The following is a 16,481-nucleotide window of genomic DNA, read 5'->3' on the forward strand; positions in this document are numbered from 1 at the left end:
CCAGACAAGCTGGACAGGAGCGGAGATGGCAGGAGCTGTGTCTATGTGCCAGGATGTTTTTTTGTACCGATTGTACTAGCTTGGTTCTGCTAGATTGGATCCTGTTGCACACTGTAGGACGATGGGTGTTCTCACTACTATGGATGTGCAGTTGGAACGCTGCTTCAAGCCTGGAACGGCACCTGGCTCACATAAGGAGAACAAGTATCTGACCACCAAATGGGACCCAGGGTTAGTCTTCATGTCTATTTAAAAAATGTTGATGGCCAATCCTCAACATGCCTCCTACAGAGAAAGGGTATTTTTGGGCTTGATTTGGAGACCATATTTGGAATATTCTGTTTTAGGGGGGTTTCTAATGTTTGGCTGCCTTCTACAAAAGAAAGGAGAATGCTTGTTCTGAGCACATAAATCCTTAGGGTTCAGTCTGCTCTTCCAGAGGGGGAAAAAATTAACATTACCCAAAACACCAAATGCTTAAAAGAACTATCTGGGTTTGAAACAAAGCCCTTTTACAAGGATAAGTAGGTAATCCTAACTCTTAATGTAAATAGCCATTATAAGGAACAAACAATAAGATGGATTCAAATTAAATACAGAACTATCCCAACAGGGAGAGTAAGTGGACAGTGAAATACATGGAACCAATATAAATATAATTTTTTTTAAAAACAACTCCTTAAGGAGCTTTTAATATGAACTACCCCTTGAACAAGACTTCTATATTAATGCAAAATATTTTTCTTATATATTTGCAAGTGGCACATCAATATAATTGGAGACAAGAGGCATTTTTATGGATTTAACTTCATGATCCACCCCTTGATTGAGCTTAAAACAAAAATGCCATAAACAAAGATACTTACAGATTGTATTTAAAATAAACATGGAGTGTCTGCAAAAATAAAAAAGCAACCTTTACAAAAACTTTAAAATGGACATTAAAGAGAAATTTTCTACAGTTGCATCAACAAGGAAGGATTTTTATGCATTAAGGATATGTCAGTGTCAACCAATAGAGCTGTGGGGTTTTTATTATTAGCCAATAGCCAGTGAGCTTCTAACCCACAAACAAGTATTGCACAAACATGCACTCAAAATTATACAGCTTTAACTTATTTTTGTTTGTGAGAATTATATAGTAACAACTGCAGCTAGCAGTGACATCATAACCATTTAGACATATTTCACAAGAGAAAGTTTTCGGGATTATACATTTATCACATTTTAGAGATAAAATATGTTAGATCCAAAAAAAAAAAAAAGGGCATGGATTCTTTTTTACTTTAATGTTAGCACTATGAAATTCACTGTTTTTAGGATGTAAACTCAAACAAACAACTTAAGAAAAACAATCAATATTAAGTATTATTACATTATATAAAATGTGTAGTGTCTTACCTGCAACAGCTGCTTCTCTCTCTTCTGCATCTTGAAACGTAACCTGGCTGGGCAAACTATTTCGTGAACGTGTTACAGATTCTAACTGTGATGCTCTTCCTAACAGAGACAACTGATCTAGCACTTCCCCCTCTTTGGCCTCTAGATCTGATTTAGAAGTGGTTAATGGTTTGACACTTTCTGGAGCTGCCAGCCTGTTGGCATCACTTAAGCTAACTACAGTACCACTATCCAAGCTTAAAACTCTGCCACGACTCTTTGTACCACTTGTACTGGAAGTCCTGCGGGTGGATCGCTTTTTGCTAGTTCCTTCACAATTTAGATGAGATCGATGTGTATCTGTGCATTTTTCTTTAAAGTGATATTTCGTCCTTAGAGCACTATATCTGGCTTCCGGAGACTGACATGAATGGGAAGTAGCGCTGGAAGAGCTATCACTGCTGAAACGGTGAGCCGACTGCACACTTGAGGTCCTGCTCAAGTCGCTTTGGTCGCTTGAATCCTCATCATGACAAAAACCAGCACTATGAGGTTTGGTATCAGCTATGCCTTGAAAGGAAACATATTCTTTGTGCCTACTTGCATCAAAACTGCTGGCTCGTTTTTTACCTGTTCTTCTCCTGCATGATTTATGAGCGGATGATGTGCGGTGTATTAAGCTAGATGATTTGGGTCTTACATCATTATCCCGCTGCCTAATACCCGTTTCCTTAAAGGATCTTAAATCTACTAATATCACTGGTTTCTCACCCTGCTCATCTAAATTCTCTGAGAGGGTCCCTGGAAGCCAGTCAGACTGAGCAGTTAGCTCATTTGCATGGGGGTTCTTATTGGCTTCTTCTGATGTAGATGAACTAAGACCCCTTGGACTCTGCACATCATCAGATGTGTTGGCATCCCTGGATTCCTGAGCAGTATTTCTTTCTACAGCAGTCTTCACACTACTAGTCCTTTTATCAGTAGCTGAGCTATGGTCGTCTTCCTGATCACTACAGTTCGTTCTTTTTGCAGCAGAAACATCCTCATGTTCTGACAAAATGCTTTCAACATGGGTCGAACTTGTCTGCTCACTTTTATAGCTGCTAATAGTACTATTTGTGTCCCGATCTGTCCCACTACAGTAACTCTCTGTTGAACCACTGCTTCTGGTGCTTAAACTTCTTAAACTATCTATACTTTTATCAGATTTAATATGTTTCACACTACCATTTCTTGAAAGTTGTTGCGCTCCTTTACTTTTCAGACAATCTAACTGAAAAATCCCTGAAGCCCCAGCATTATCAATTAGAGAATCTTTGGACCCAGAATGCAGTTTGGAAGCTTCAAGTTCACTAACCGGATCCAACCCACGTCTTTGTTGATACAGTGGGAAATCCGTAAGGGAAGTGTCTGGAAATGCAACAGCAGAGCTTGAAGTCCTTGGGACACCTCTTGGTCGATGGTCTTTCCTGTATGAATGTGAATGCAATGGAACCAATGATGCAATTTCTGTATCACAAGCATTTGACAGAGACAAATCCACATGGTGATTGTGACTGTGTGTTGAGACAGATCCCCTGTCGCTGTAATCCCGAGCTAAATCCTTGCCTCCAGAGGATAATGAAGGCTGAATGGAGACAAAAGAATCATTCGAGACCAGACGAAAGAGCTTCTGATCCGCAGTCAAATCTGTGGAGATAAAATGTAATCAAGACTATTTAGAGGCAAAAAACAAATTAATAATAATAATAATAATAATAATAATAATAATAATAATAATAATAATAATAATAATATATCTATAGAAATAAAGATGAAAAGTCTGCTGCACACAAAGGAATTCATTAACTTATGTGTGAAATATGATTCTTCATAATTTATCAACTTTAACAGATAAACGTTTTAAACCAAAATTAGAATTGCTCCTTAAATTTTCAGAATTCATCAAGCACTGACAATCCACAATAAAAAGAAAAAAGAAAAAAAAGAAAATTGTTTAGAATTTCCTTGCACTAATTTACAATAGATTTTGGTTGTAATGATTTAAAATCATTCAAACTTTATTAAAATTAGTTGAGCTCCCCACTTTCTACTAACTGAAAAGTAAATTTATGCTTACCTGATAAATTTAATTTCTTTTACGATATGACGAGTCCACGGCCCACTCTGTTATTTTAAGACAGATTTATTTTATTTTTTGTAAACTTCAGTCACCTCTGCACCTTTGTAGCCTTTCCTTTTCTCTTCCTATAACCTTCGGCCGAATGACTGGAGGTGGAGTGGAAGGGATGGGCTATATATACAGCTCTGCTGTGGTGCTCTTTGCCACTTCCTGTTAGCAGGAGGTTAATATCCCACAAGGATGAAATCCGTGGACTCGTCATATCGTAAAAGAAATTAATTTATCAGGTAAGCATAAATTTACTTTTTTCTTTTACAAAGATATGACGAGTCCACGGATTTCATCCTTACTTGTGGGAAACCAATACCAAAGCAATAGGACACGGATGAAAGGGAGGGAAGAGACCGAAACCTAAACGGAAGGCACCACTGCTTGAAGAACCTTTCTCCCAAAAATAGCCTCAGAAGAAGCAAAAGTATCAAATTTGGAAAATTTGGGAAAAGTATGAAGGGACAACCAAGTCGCAGCCTTACAAATCTGTTCCACAGATGCATCGTTTTTAAAAGCCCATGTGGAAGCCACAGCCCTAGTAGAATGAGCCGTAATTCTTTCAGGAGGCTGCTGTCCAGCAGTCTCATATGGCAAACGGATGATACTTCTCAGCCAAAAAGAAAGAAAGTAAGCCGTAGCTTTCTAATCCCCTACGCTTTCCAGAATAAACAATGAATAATGAAGATGATTCATGGAAATCCTTAGTTGCCTGTAAGTAAAACTTTAAGGCATGGACCACGTCCAAGTTATGTAACAGACGCTCCTTCTTGGAAGGATTAGGACACAATGAAGGAACAATAATTTCCTGATTAATATTCTTATTTGAAACAACCTTAGGAAGAAATCCAGGATTGGTACGTAAAACCACCTTAACAGAATGAAAAATGAGATAATGAGAATCACACTGTAGTGCTGAAAGCTCAGAAACTCTTCGAGCAGAAGAAATAGCAACTAAAAACAGAACTTTCCAAGATAACGTTTGATATCCATGGAATGCATAGGTTCAAACGGAACCCCTTGAAGAACTCAAAGAACTAAATTCAAACTCCAGGGAGGAGTAATAGGTCTATATACAGGCTTAATTCTAGATAGAGCCTGACAAAAAGTCTGAACATCTGGCACATTTGCCAGAGGTTTGTGAAACAGAATTGACAAAGCTGAAATCTGTCCCTTTAAGGAACTCGCTGATAACCCTTTCTCCAATCCTTCTTGGAGAAAAGACAGAATCCAAGGAATCCTAACTTTGCTCCATGAGTAACCCTTGGATTCACACCAATAAATATATTTACACCATATCTTATGATCGATCTTTCTAGAGACAGGCTTTCTGGCCTGTATCAAAGTATTGATGACCGAATCAGAGAATCCTCGCTTCGATAAAATCAAGCGTTCAATCTCCACGCAGTCAGCTGCAGAGAAATTAGATTTGGATGTTGGATAGGACCTTGAATGAGAAGGTCCTGTCTCAATGAAAGTTTCCACGGTGGCAGAGAGGACATGTCCACTAGATCCGTATACGCTTTCAGGATCACTGATGCTCTCTCCGGTTTGATTCGAGCAATCACGCGTGGGAGGAGAGGAAACGGTGGAAACATAAGCTAGGCTGAACAACCAAGGCACTGCCAAGGCATCAGTTCGGCCTGAGGATCCCTTGACCGGGATCCGTATCTTGGAAGCTTGGCACTTAGTCGAGATGCCATCAAATCAAACTCTGGTCTTCCCCATCTGAGAATCAATGAGGCAAATACCTCCGGGTGAAGTTCCCACTCCCCCGGATGAAAAGTCTGTCGACTTATAAAATCCGCTTCCCAGTTCTCTACTCCTGGGATGTAGATCGCTGACAGGTGACAAGAGTGGGCCTCTGCCCAACGGATTATCTTGGATACTTCTATCATCGCTAAGGGACTCCTTGATCCCCCCGATGATTGATATATGCCACAGTCATAATGTTGTCCGACTGGAATCTGATTAATTTGGCCGAAGCCAACTGAGGCCACGCCTGAAGCGCATTGAATATTGCTCTCAGTTCCAGAATATTGATTGGAAGAAGAGACTCCACTTGAGTCCAAACACCCTGAGCCTTCAGGGAGTTCCAAACTGCACCCCAGCCCAGAAGGCTGGCATCCATTGTCACAATCACCCACAAGGGTCTGCGGAAACAAGTCCCTTGGGACAGATGATCCGGCGAAAACCACCAAAGAAGAGAGTTTCTGGTCTCTTGATCCAGATTTATCAGAGGAGATAAGTCCGCATAATCCCCATTCCACTGTCCGAGCATGCACAGCTGCAGTGGTCTGAGATGAAAGCGAGCAAACGGAACGATGTCCATTGCCGCTACCATTAATCCAATTACCTCCATACACTGAGCCACTGATGGCCGAGGAATAGACTGAAGTATTTAGAATCTTTTATTTTCATGGCTACCGAGTCTATCAGAGTTCCCAAGAAAGGAACCCTTGTCTGTGGGACAAGTGAACTCTTCTCTATGTCCACCTTCCAGCCGTGAGTTCTCAGAAAAGACAACACAGTGTCGGTGTGAGATTTTGTCAGATTATATGTTGACGCCTGAATCAGACTATCGTCCAGATAAGGCCACCGCTATGCCTCGTGGTCTGAGAACCGCCAAAAGAGACCCTAGAACCTTTGTGAAGATTCTGGGTGCTGTAGCCAACCCGAAGGGAAGAGCCACGAACTGATAATGTTTGTCCAAGAAGGCAAACCTTAGAAACTGATGTCTAACACCTCACTTTGCCATATCTTCTTAGTATAACACAGGCAAAGAGAATGACTGGGGGTGGAAGGAAAGGGAGGGGCTATATATATACAGCTCTGCTGTGGTGCTCTTTGCCACTTCCTGTTAGCAGGAGGTTAATATCCCACGAGTAAGGATGAAATCCGTGGACTCGTCAAATCTTTGTAAAAAACTAAATTTATGCTTACCCGATACATTTCTTTCTTTCCGGGCATGGAGAGTCCAGAACGTCATTCTAATTACTAGTAGGATATTCAACTCCTGGCCAGCAGGAGGAGGCAAAGAGCACCCCAGCAGAGCTGTTAAGTGTCACTTCCCTTACCCATAACCCCCAGTCAGGGAAACGGAAAAAGATGATAACACAAAAGGTATAGAGGTGCCTGAGGTTTACACCAAAAAAAAATTGAAATTTAAATAAGCGTGAGGTCCTGGATTCTCCATGCCCGGAAAAAAAGAAATTTATCAGGTAAGCATACATTTTGTTTTATTTCCTATGGCATGAAGAGTCCACTATGTCATTCTAGGGTAGAAGTGGCCTTCTGACCCTTACGCTTGCCAGAGAAAACAACGAACAGGGCTGAAGATTGTCGAAAATCTTTAGTTGCTTGAAGATAAAACTTTAGAGCACGCACCACATCCAGATTATGCAGAAGACGTTCCATCTGCGAAGAATGATTAGGACAAAAAGCAACAACTATTTCCCGATTTATATTGCGATCCGACACTACCTTAGGGAGAAATCCCAGCTTAGTGCGAAGGACCGCCTTATCTGCATGAAAAATAAGGTAAGGTGAATCCCATTGCAGAGCCGAAAGTTCTGAAACTCTGCGTGCAGAAAAAATAGGAAAAGGAAACAAAACCTTCAAATATAACTTAATATCAACAGAATGCATTGGCTCAAATGGAGCCTGCTGCAAAACTTTAAGAACAAGATTTAAACTCCAAGGAGGAGCAACAGGTTTAAACACAGGACTGATTCTGACCAAGTCCTGAACAAAAAGATTGGACGACATCTGGCAGATCCACCAGACGCTTGTGCAAAAGAATAGAAAGAGCAGAAATCTGACCCTTCAGAGTACTGACTGACAAACCCTTCTCCAGGCCCTCCTGAAGAAAAGATACAATTCTGGGAATCCTTACTCTGCTTCAAGAGAATCCCTTTGATTCACACCAATATAGGTATTTGCGCCATACCTTATGGTAAATCTTACGAGTAACAAGTTTACGAGCCTGAAGCATGGTGTCAATGACCGTCTCAGAGAAACCACGCCGAGCCAACACTAGGTGTTCAATCTCCAAGCAGTCAGATTAAGAGAATCTAGATTTGGATGGAGGAAGGGACCCTGAAGTAGAAGGTCCTTCCACAGAGGTCAAGTTCAAGGAGGAAGAGAAGACATCCTTACCAGATCCACAAACCAGATCCTGCGAGCCCCGCAGGAGCTATAAGGATAACTGATGCTCTCTCCTGTTTGATACGAGCAATGACGGAGTAAACAGGTAAGCTAGATTGAAGTTCCAAGGAACCGCCAGAGCGTCTATCAGAACGGCCTGAGGATCTCTTGACCTTGAGTCGCACCTTGGAAGCTTGGCATTTTGACGAGATGCCATCAGATCCAACAAAGGAACCCCCACCTGTGGGATATCATTGAAAAAATCCGTATTGAGAGCACACTCCCCCAGATGAAAAGACTGTCTGCTCAGAAAATCTACCTACCAGTTGTCCACTCCTGGAATGTGGATGACAGATAGACATTCGAGAGCTTCCGCCCACTGCAGAATGAGAGTCAGAGTTCCTCCCTGGTAGTTGATGTAAGCCACTGAGGTGATGTTGTCCGACTGGAATCTGGTAAACCGGGCTAAAGATAATTGATTCCAGGCTGTAAAGGCATTGAAGATTGCTCTCAACTCTAAGATGTTTATAAGAAGTAAAAGACTCCTCCCGGGTCCAGAGGGCCTGTTCTTTTAATGAGCCCTAAACTGCTCCCCAGCCTAGCAGTCTGGCGTCCGTGGTTACAATCACCCAGGAAGGTCTCAGGAAGCATGTGCCCCGAGACAGATGGTCCTGTGAAATCCACCACGAGAGAGAGAGTCTCTAGTTAGGGGATCCAGATCTCTCCTCTGCAAGAGATCCGAGTGGTCTCTGTTTCATTGACTGAGCATGCATAGTTGGAGAGGTCTCAGATGGAACCAAGCAAAAGGAATGATGTCCATGGAAGCAACCATGAGACCAATTACCTCCATGCATTGAGCTACTGATGGATGAAAAGTAGACTGGAGGGAAAAGATGAAGCAAGAATTTTAGATTTTCTGACCTCTGTCAGGAAAATCTTCATGGACAGGGAATCTATGATTGTACCTAAGAAACACACCCTTGTAGTTGGAACAAGGGAACTCTTTTTCCAGATTCACTTTCCATCTGTGGGAACGTAGAAAAGACAACATCTCTGTATGAGTTTCTGCTAGTTGAAAAGATGACCTGAACCAAGATGTCGTCCAGGTAAGGCGCTAATGCAATCCCCTGAGATCTGACCACTGCCAAAAGAGCCACCACAAACTTTGTGAACATTCTGGGAGCCATGGCCAGGCCAAACGGAAGAGCAACAAATTGGAAATGCTTGTCAAAAAAAAGAAAACCTCAGAAACTGATGATGATCCCTGTGAATGGGAACATGCAGATATGCGTCCTTCAGGTCTATGGTTGTGATGAACTGACCCTCTTGTACCAAAGGAAGAATGGAACAAATGGTCTACATTTTGAAGGACAGAACTCTGGGGAATTTGTGTAGACATTTTAAGTCTAAAATGGGACGAAAGGTTCCCTCCTTCTTGTTAACAACAAAAAAGATTTGAATAGAATCCTAGGCCTCGTTGCCTTATGGGAACTGGCACATGGGGTGAAAGGTTCCATTCCTTCTTGGGAACAACAAAAAGATTTTAATAGAATCCTAGGCCTCGTAGCCTTACGGGAACTAGGACAATTACTCCCAGGGAAGACAGGTCCTCTACACATTTTAAGAAGACCTTTCTTTTTACCTGGTTTGCAGAAAATCTTGAGAGGATGAATCTGCCCCTGGGAGGAAAGTCTTGAAACCTATTCTGTAATTCTGGGATACTATGTCCACAGCCCAAGGATCTGGGATATCACGTATCGAGGCTTGTTGAAAAAAAGACTGCCCCCACCTGATCCAAGACTGGACCGGGGACAGACACTTCATGCCGATTTAACATCAGACGAATGCTTTTGAATTGCTTTCCTTTATTCCAAGACTGGCTGGGTCTCCAAGAAGACTTGGACTGCTCCGACTTGGAAGAGGAAGACTTCTGTCCTTTGAAGTTACGAAAGGACCAAAAATTTGAATTCTGGCGACCCTTAGGTCAATTTTTCTTATCCTGAGGTAGGAAAGGCCCCTTTCCACCAGTAATCTCAGAAATTATTTCTGCCAGACCAGGCCCAAAAAGAGTGCCTTACCCATTTATAAGGTAAAGATAGAAGTTTGGACTTAGAAGTTACTTCCACCGACCAAGATTTTAGCCACAAAGCCCTGCAAGCTAGAACAGTAAAGCTGGACATCTTGGCTCCCAGTCTAATCACTTGCATATTGGCATCAGAAATAAAAGAATTGGCCCGTTTAAGAGCCTTGATCCTATCTTGGATCTCCTCTATAAGGAGTCTCTTCTAAAATTAGTTCAGACAGAGCATCGCACCAATAATATGCAGCACTAGCCACTGTAGCAATACCTGCAGCAGGTTGCCACTGTAGACCCCGATGAATGTACATCTTCTTTAATTAAGCTTTAAGCTTCTTATCCATTGGGTCCTTAAAGGAACAACTATCCTCAATAGGAATAGTAGTTCTTTTGGCTTGAGTAGAGATAGCCCCTTCTACCATAGCGCTGCGGAACCTGTTCACACTCTACAAATACCTAATAATAATAATAATACTGTGCGCCACGAATCACATATGGAGTCAGCAACAGGAAACATTTTTAAAAAAAAGGAGAAGGGGAAAAAGGAACCCCTGGCTTATTCCATTCTTGAGCTATAAAATCCGCCACACGGTCTGGAACTGGAAATACTTCCACGGAAGAAGGAACTTCATAATATCTATTTTTAGGGATGACGGCAACAAAAGAGTCGGAGTCGCCCAAAGTAGCTAGAATCTCCTTTAGAAGTAAACAGAGGTGTTCAAGTTTAAATCTGAAATTGACATCTTCACGATCTGTAGAATTCCCACACACACACACACAGTGTCAGAGTCTGAAATCTCACCCTCATCTGACGCCTGGGAAGGGTTGACTTGCGTAGGTTTAGCTTTTTCAGAAATCCGATTAGCCTAAAAATTCTTGGATTTCCTCTTATGCTTCCCCAAAGTAGGGAAAGCAGATTAAGCTGCAGACACAGCAGACGTAATCTGTGCAGCAAAATCCCCTGGCAAATAAACACCACCAAGAGGATGAGAGGAACTGCAAGGCACTGTATGTGAAAAAGACAAGGCTAGGGACGTTTGAGGAGAAAGCTGAGGCATATCCTGCACAGCAATATCCTGGGAGACATGTGGCTCAGAAGGGAGTAACTTGTCCTTAAACTTTAAAGTTTTAGATAGACATGAGGAACAAAATTGCATAGGCAGGACAATTTGAGTCTCTAGACATAGTAAACATCTGTCCATAGAGATAGAATTATCCTGTTCTGTGTCCATAATTGAACTCCCACTAATAACTAAAATGCAAATTTTCTCTAAAACAGCAGGACTGTGATTAAAGTAATCACTTTCCACCCAACAACAGAATAATAATCACTAACACACTCCTTAAAATAGCACTTAGATGATCGTGCAGTCAGATTAAAATCAATGCACCACTAACCCTCAGTCTGAGGTGCCCTACCGTAACCGGACCAGGAGCTGCCATTAATAATATAGATGAAGGACTCCCCAGTAGTTGACAGAATTTCTAGCTTAGCAAGACGATCCGATCGAACAGCAGACAGGAAAGTTTCACTAAGCCGGAGAAAGTTCCGCTCAGCGTAATAGCCGGAAGAGGATAAATTCATGTGACCGGCAAAGAAGAAAAAAACTGCGCCACCGTAAAAAGGCAGGCATCTCAATTTAAATTAATAAACCGGCTTCTTCACACTGCACATAAAAGGGTTCCATTCATGAATAAAATAAAAATCCCATCAGTCACAAATGAGAAATCCTAGACCCCATATAGGAAAAAAGTATTTACCCATTAGTCTCCAGAGTTACACATACAAATAGGCCTGCAGACTGCCGTATTGTACCCTGAATAAAAGGATAACTGAGTCCCAAACGATCTAATAGAGGATTTAACCCCTTGAAGAGCAAACCTTCAGTACCTAGAAGGCAAAAGCACTTACCTAAGGATCCTGCTGTCGGGCTAACTAACTCTGGTTTTTGCAAAGGGGTAGCAATTATGTTAGAATTAAAGCAAAGACCACCTCGCTGCATTCTAACTGCTAAAAGGCCACCATTAAACTTACTAAAGAGATTGACATGGACTGAGCCAAACACCAATCCTTGCTTCCAGTGAAAAGTACCCATTAAAGGAATCATCTTTTAAGACAAACATCGCCATCCTCCTGTTACAGAGGCAAAGAATGACTGGGGGTTACGGGTAAGGGGAGTTACACTTAACAGCTTTGCTGGGGTGCTCTTTGCCTCCTCCTGCTGGCCAGGAGTTGAATATCCCACTAGTAATTAGAATGACGTTGTGGACTCTCCATGCCATAGGAAAGAAATCTATTTAAAAGGGACATGAAACCCATATGATATCTTTCATGATCCAGAAAGAGAATGACATGACATTTTCAGATATACTTTCCAATTTACCATTATTAAATTGTGCAGTCTTTTTTATATGTAGACTTTTAACTCTTGCACCTGCTCAGTAGGAGCTGGTGTTTCACAGTATATAAGCATGTGATTGGCTGATTGCTGTCACATGATACACATGGCCGGAAAATGTTAGTCCTGTGCATTCTGATCATTTGCTATGATCAGAATGCAGAAAAATGTATTCTTGTGAAAGCGCAACACACTAAGATCTGGATTTGAACAGATCCTCGTAAGTTTCACTTTTAGACAAAAAAATGTGAGTCGGAAAAGACCCAAATGCTGCGAGCAGCTGCCACCTTCTTCAGCATTCAGATCATAACAAATTATATGAATACAAAGCCCTAGTAAATGAAAATATATATTTTAAACTTGTTTCATTATGCAATTCTAATATATTTAATGGTCCTTTAATATTTAATTAATTCTTAAGATGCTTATTTGATCATGCTGCAATTAATTCAACAAGTGTGCTGAAGAACCTTGTTCTGCACACAGAAAAAACAACATTTATGCTTACCAGATAAATTCCCTTCCTTCTGGATAGGGAGAGTCAACAGCTCCATTCCTTACTGTTGGGAAATACAACACCTGGCCACCAGGAGGAGACAAAGACACCCCAGCCAAATGCTTAAATATCCTTCCTTCTTCCTCATTACCCCAGTCATTCCGCTGAGGGAACAAGGAAAAAGTAGGAGAAACATTAAGGTATTAAATGGTGCCAGAAGAATAAAAATAAATAGGGGCCCACCCATAGACCAGAAAAAACATGCGGGGGCCGTGGACTCTCCCTATCCAGACGTAAAGAAATTTATCTGGTAAGCATAAATTATGTTTTCCTTCCTAAGATAGGGAGAGTCCACGGCTTCATTCCTTACAGTTTGGAAAACTATACCCAAGCTCCAGAGGACACTGAATAAATAACAGGAGAGAACAAAAAGGAAGAGGCGGACCATATCCTGAGGGCACCCCAGCCTGCAAAACTTTTCTCCCTAAAGCTGCTTCAGCCGAAGCAAAAACATCAAACTTGTAAAAAAAACTAAAAGTATGTAAGGAGGACCAGGTAGCCGCCATACAAATCTGATTCAGAGTCCTCGTTCTTAAAGGCTCAAGAGGAAGCCACTGCACTAGTGGAATGAGCTGTTATCCTCTCAAGGACGATGTCCCTCTGTCTCGAAAGCTAAGCGGATGACACTCCATAAACAAAAAGATAGGGAAGTCTAAGTAGCCTTCTGCCCCTTACGCTTCCCTGAATAGACAAAAACAAAGAGGAAGATTGTCTAAACTCCTTAGTAGCCTGAAGATAGAACTTCAAGGTGCGAACCACATACAAATTGTGAAGTTAGTGTTCCTTCTTTGTAGAAGGATTAGGTAGGACACAAGGAAGGAACCACAATCTCCTGATTGATGTTGCGATCTGACACAACCTTAAGAAGAAAACCTAATTTAGTACGTAAAACTGCCTTATCTGCATGGAAAATCAGGTAAGGGGGCTCACATTGCAAAGCGAGATCTCAGAAACTCTGCGCGCAGAGGCAATAGCCAATAAAAAGAGAACTTTCTAAGAAAACTATTTAATGTCAAAGGAATACAGAGGCTCAAACGAAACCTGTTGCAAATCCCGAAGAACAAGATTTAGGCTCCAAGGAGGAGCCACAGATCTAAACACAGGTCTGATCCTAATCAGAGCTTTAACAAAGGACTGCATGTCTGGAAGCTCAGCCAGTCTCTTGTGCAATAAAACCGACAGGACCAAAATCTGCCCCATCAGGGAACTAGCAGAAAGGCCCTTCTCCAGCCCATCCTGGAGAAAAGATAAGATCCTGGCAACCTTAACTCTGTGCCAGGAAAAACCACGCTCTTCACACCAGAATAAGTAGGTCCTCCACATCTTGTGGTAGATACGCTGAGTAACTGGTTTACAAGCTTGAATAAGAGTATCAATGAAACTCTCAGAGAAACCTTTCTTGGCTAAGCGTTCAATCTCCACACAGTCAGCCTCAGAGAATCTAGATTTTAATGAACAAATGGACCTTGTATCAGCAGGTCTATGCGACAAGGTAACTTCCACGGAGGAGAGGACGACATCCATACTAGATCCGCGAACCACGTCCTACACGGCCATGATGGAGCAATCAGGATTACTGATACCCGCTCCTGCTTGATGCGGGCCACCACTTGAGAAAGAATCGGTAATGGAGGAAAAAGATATAGGCGTTTGAACCTCCAAAAGGCAAAGAATGACTGGGGTGATGAGAAAGTGGGAGGGATATTTCAGCCTTTGGCAGGGGTGTCTTTGCCTCCTCCTGATGGCCAGGTGTTGTACTTCCCAAAAGTAAGGAATGAAGCCGTGGACTGTCCCTATCTTAGGAAGGAAATTCATTTTATACAGATAAAATTCAAATCTATTTACCAGATACAATTAAAACTAAGCTAAATTAAGCTCTCCTGTTGCCAATAGCTCTCAGCATGAGGCACTACTTAGCTTTTGTTCTACCACCAACCATGGAGATATTACATGATTTCACAGCTTTAAAACTGCTTAATATTAAACTGTTCAGAAGGGTAAAGATAATCAAAAGGTAATGCATGTGGGGCAAAGAGAAAAAGGAGAGAAAAGGGGTCAAGACTTAGAAGTACAATAGAGACGATTACAAATAATGCACACAATGCATGTAAAATGTACTAGTTTTTCAATTCTGAAGAACCTATAATTACTCTGCGTATTAATTTTTAGGTTGTAGTTAGAATCAGCAACTGACTCCTACAATAATCTTAAAGGGGTAGTCTACAATAGAATTGTTATTGTTTTAAAAACAAAATTTATGCTTACCTGATAAATTCCTTTCTCCTGTAGTGTGGTCAGTCCACGGGTCATCATTACTTCTGGGATATTAACTCCTCCCCAACAGGAAGTGCAAGAGGATTCACCCAGCAGAGCTGCTATATAGCTCCTCCCCTCTACGTCACACCCAGTCATTCGACCAAGAACCAACGAGAAAGGAGAAGCCAAAGGGTGCAGTGGTGACTGGAGTATAATTTAAAAATTTTTGACCGGCCATAAAAAACAGGGCGGGCCGTGGACTGACCACACTACAGGAGAAAGGAATTTATCAGGTAAGCATAAATTTTGTTTTCTCCTGTTAAGTATGGTCAGTCCACGGGTCATCATTACTTCTGGGATACCAATACCAAAGCTAAAGTACACGGATGACGGGAGGGACAGGCAGGCTCTTTATACGGAAGGAACCACTGCCTGAAGAACCTTTCTCCCAAAAACAGCCTCCGAAGAAGCAAAAGTGTCAAATTTGTAAAATTTGGAAAAAGTATGAAGTGAAGACCAAGTTGCAGCCTTGCAAATCTGTTCAACAGAGGCCTCATTCTTAAAGGCCCAAGTGGAAGCCACAGCTCTAGTGGAATGAGCTGTAATTCTTTCAGGAGGCTGCTGTCCAGCAGTCTCATAGGCTAAACGTATTATGCTACGAAGCCAAAAAGAGAGAGAGAGGTAGCCGAAGCTTTTTGACCTCTCCTCTGACCAGAATAAACGACAAACAGGGAAGACGTTTGTCAAAAATCCTTAGTTGCCTGTAGATAAAATTTCAGGGCAAGGACTACATCTAGATTGTGTAGAAGACGTTCCTTCTTCGAAGAAGGATTAGGACACAAAGATGGAACAACAATCTCTTGATTGATATTCCTGTTAGTGACCACCTTAGGTAAGAACCCAGGTTTAGTACGCAGAACTACCTTGTCTGAATGAAAAATCAGGTAAGGAGAATCACAATGTAAGGCAGATAAACTCAGAGACTCTTCGAGCCGAGGAAATAGCCATTAAAAACAGAACTTTCCAAGATAACAGTTTGATATCAATGGAATGAAGGGGTTCAAACGGAACACCCTGTAAAACATTAAGAACTAAGTTCAAACTCCATGGTGGAGCAACAGTTTTAAACACAGGCTTGATCCTAGCTAAAGCCTGACAAAAAGCTTGAACGTCCGGAACTTCTGACAGACGTTTGTGTAAAAGAATGGACAGAGCTGAGATCTGTCCCTTTAAGGAACTAGCGGATAAACCCTTTTCTAAACCTTCTTGTAGAAAAGACAATATCCTAGGAATCCTAACCTTACTCCATGAGCAACTCTTGGATTCGCACCAATATAAGTATTTACGCCATATTTTATGGTAAATCTTTCTGGTAACAGGCTTCCTAGCCTGTATTAAGGTATCAATTACTGACTCAGAAAAACCACGTTTTGATAAAATCAAGCGTTCAATTTCCAAGCAGTCAGCTTCAGAGAAATTAGATTTTGATGTTTGAAG

The 16,481-nt window shown here is 41.6% G+C and overlaps 1 protein-coding gene across 1 annotated transcript in view; it reads right to left on the reverse strand.

The window, feature by feature from the left end:
• Positions 1–16,481, reverse strand: part of PCNX1 (pecanex 1) — a gene marked incomplete in the record, with an annotated part of 752,914 nt that overhangs the window by 628,198 nt on the left and 108,235 nt on the right. The window contains 1 exon segment of the mRNA XM_053711389.1: positions 1,402–3,069. Within this exon segment, the coding sequence (XP_053567364.1) occupies positions 1,402–3,069 (1,668 nt within the window).

Source organism: Bombina bombina, chromosome 1 (assembly GCF_027579735.1).
Source record: "Bombina bombina isolate aBomBom1 chromosome 1, aBomBom1.pri, whole genome shotgun sequence".
Classification (NCBI taxonomy): Eukaryota; Metazoa; Chordata; class Amphibia; order Anura; family Bombinatoridae; genus Bombina; species Bombina bombina.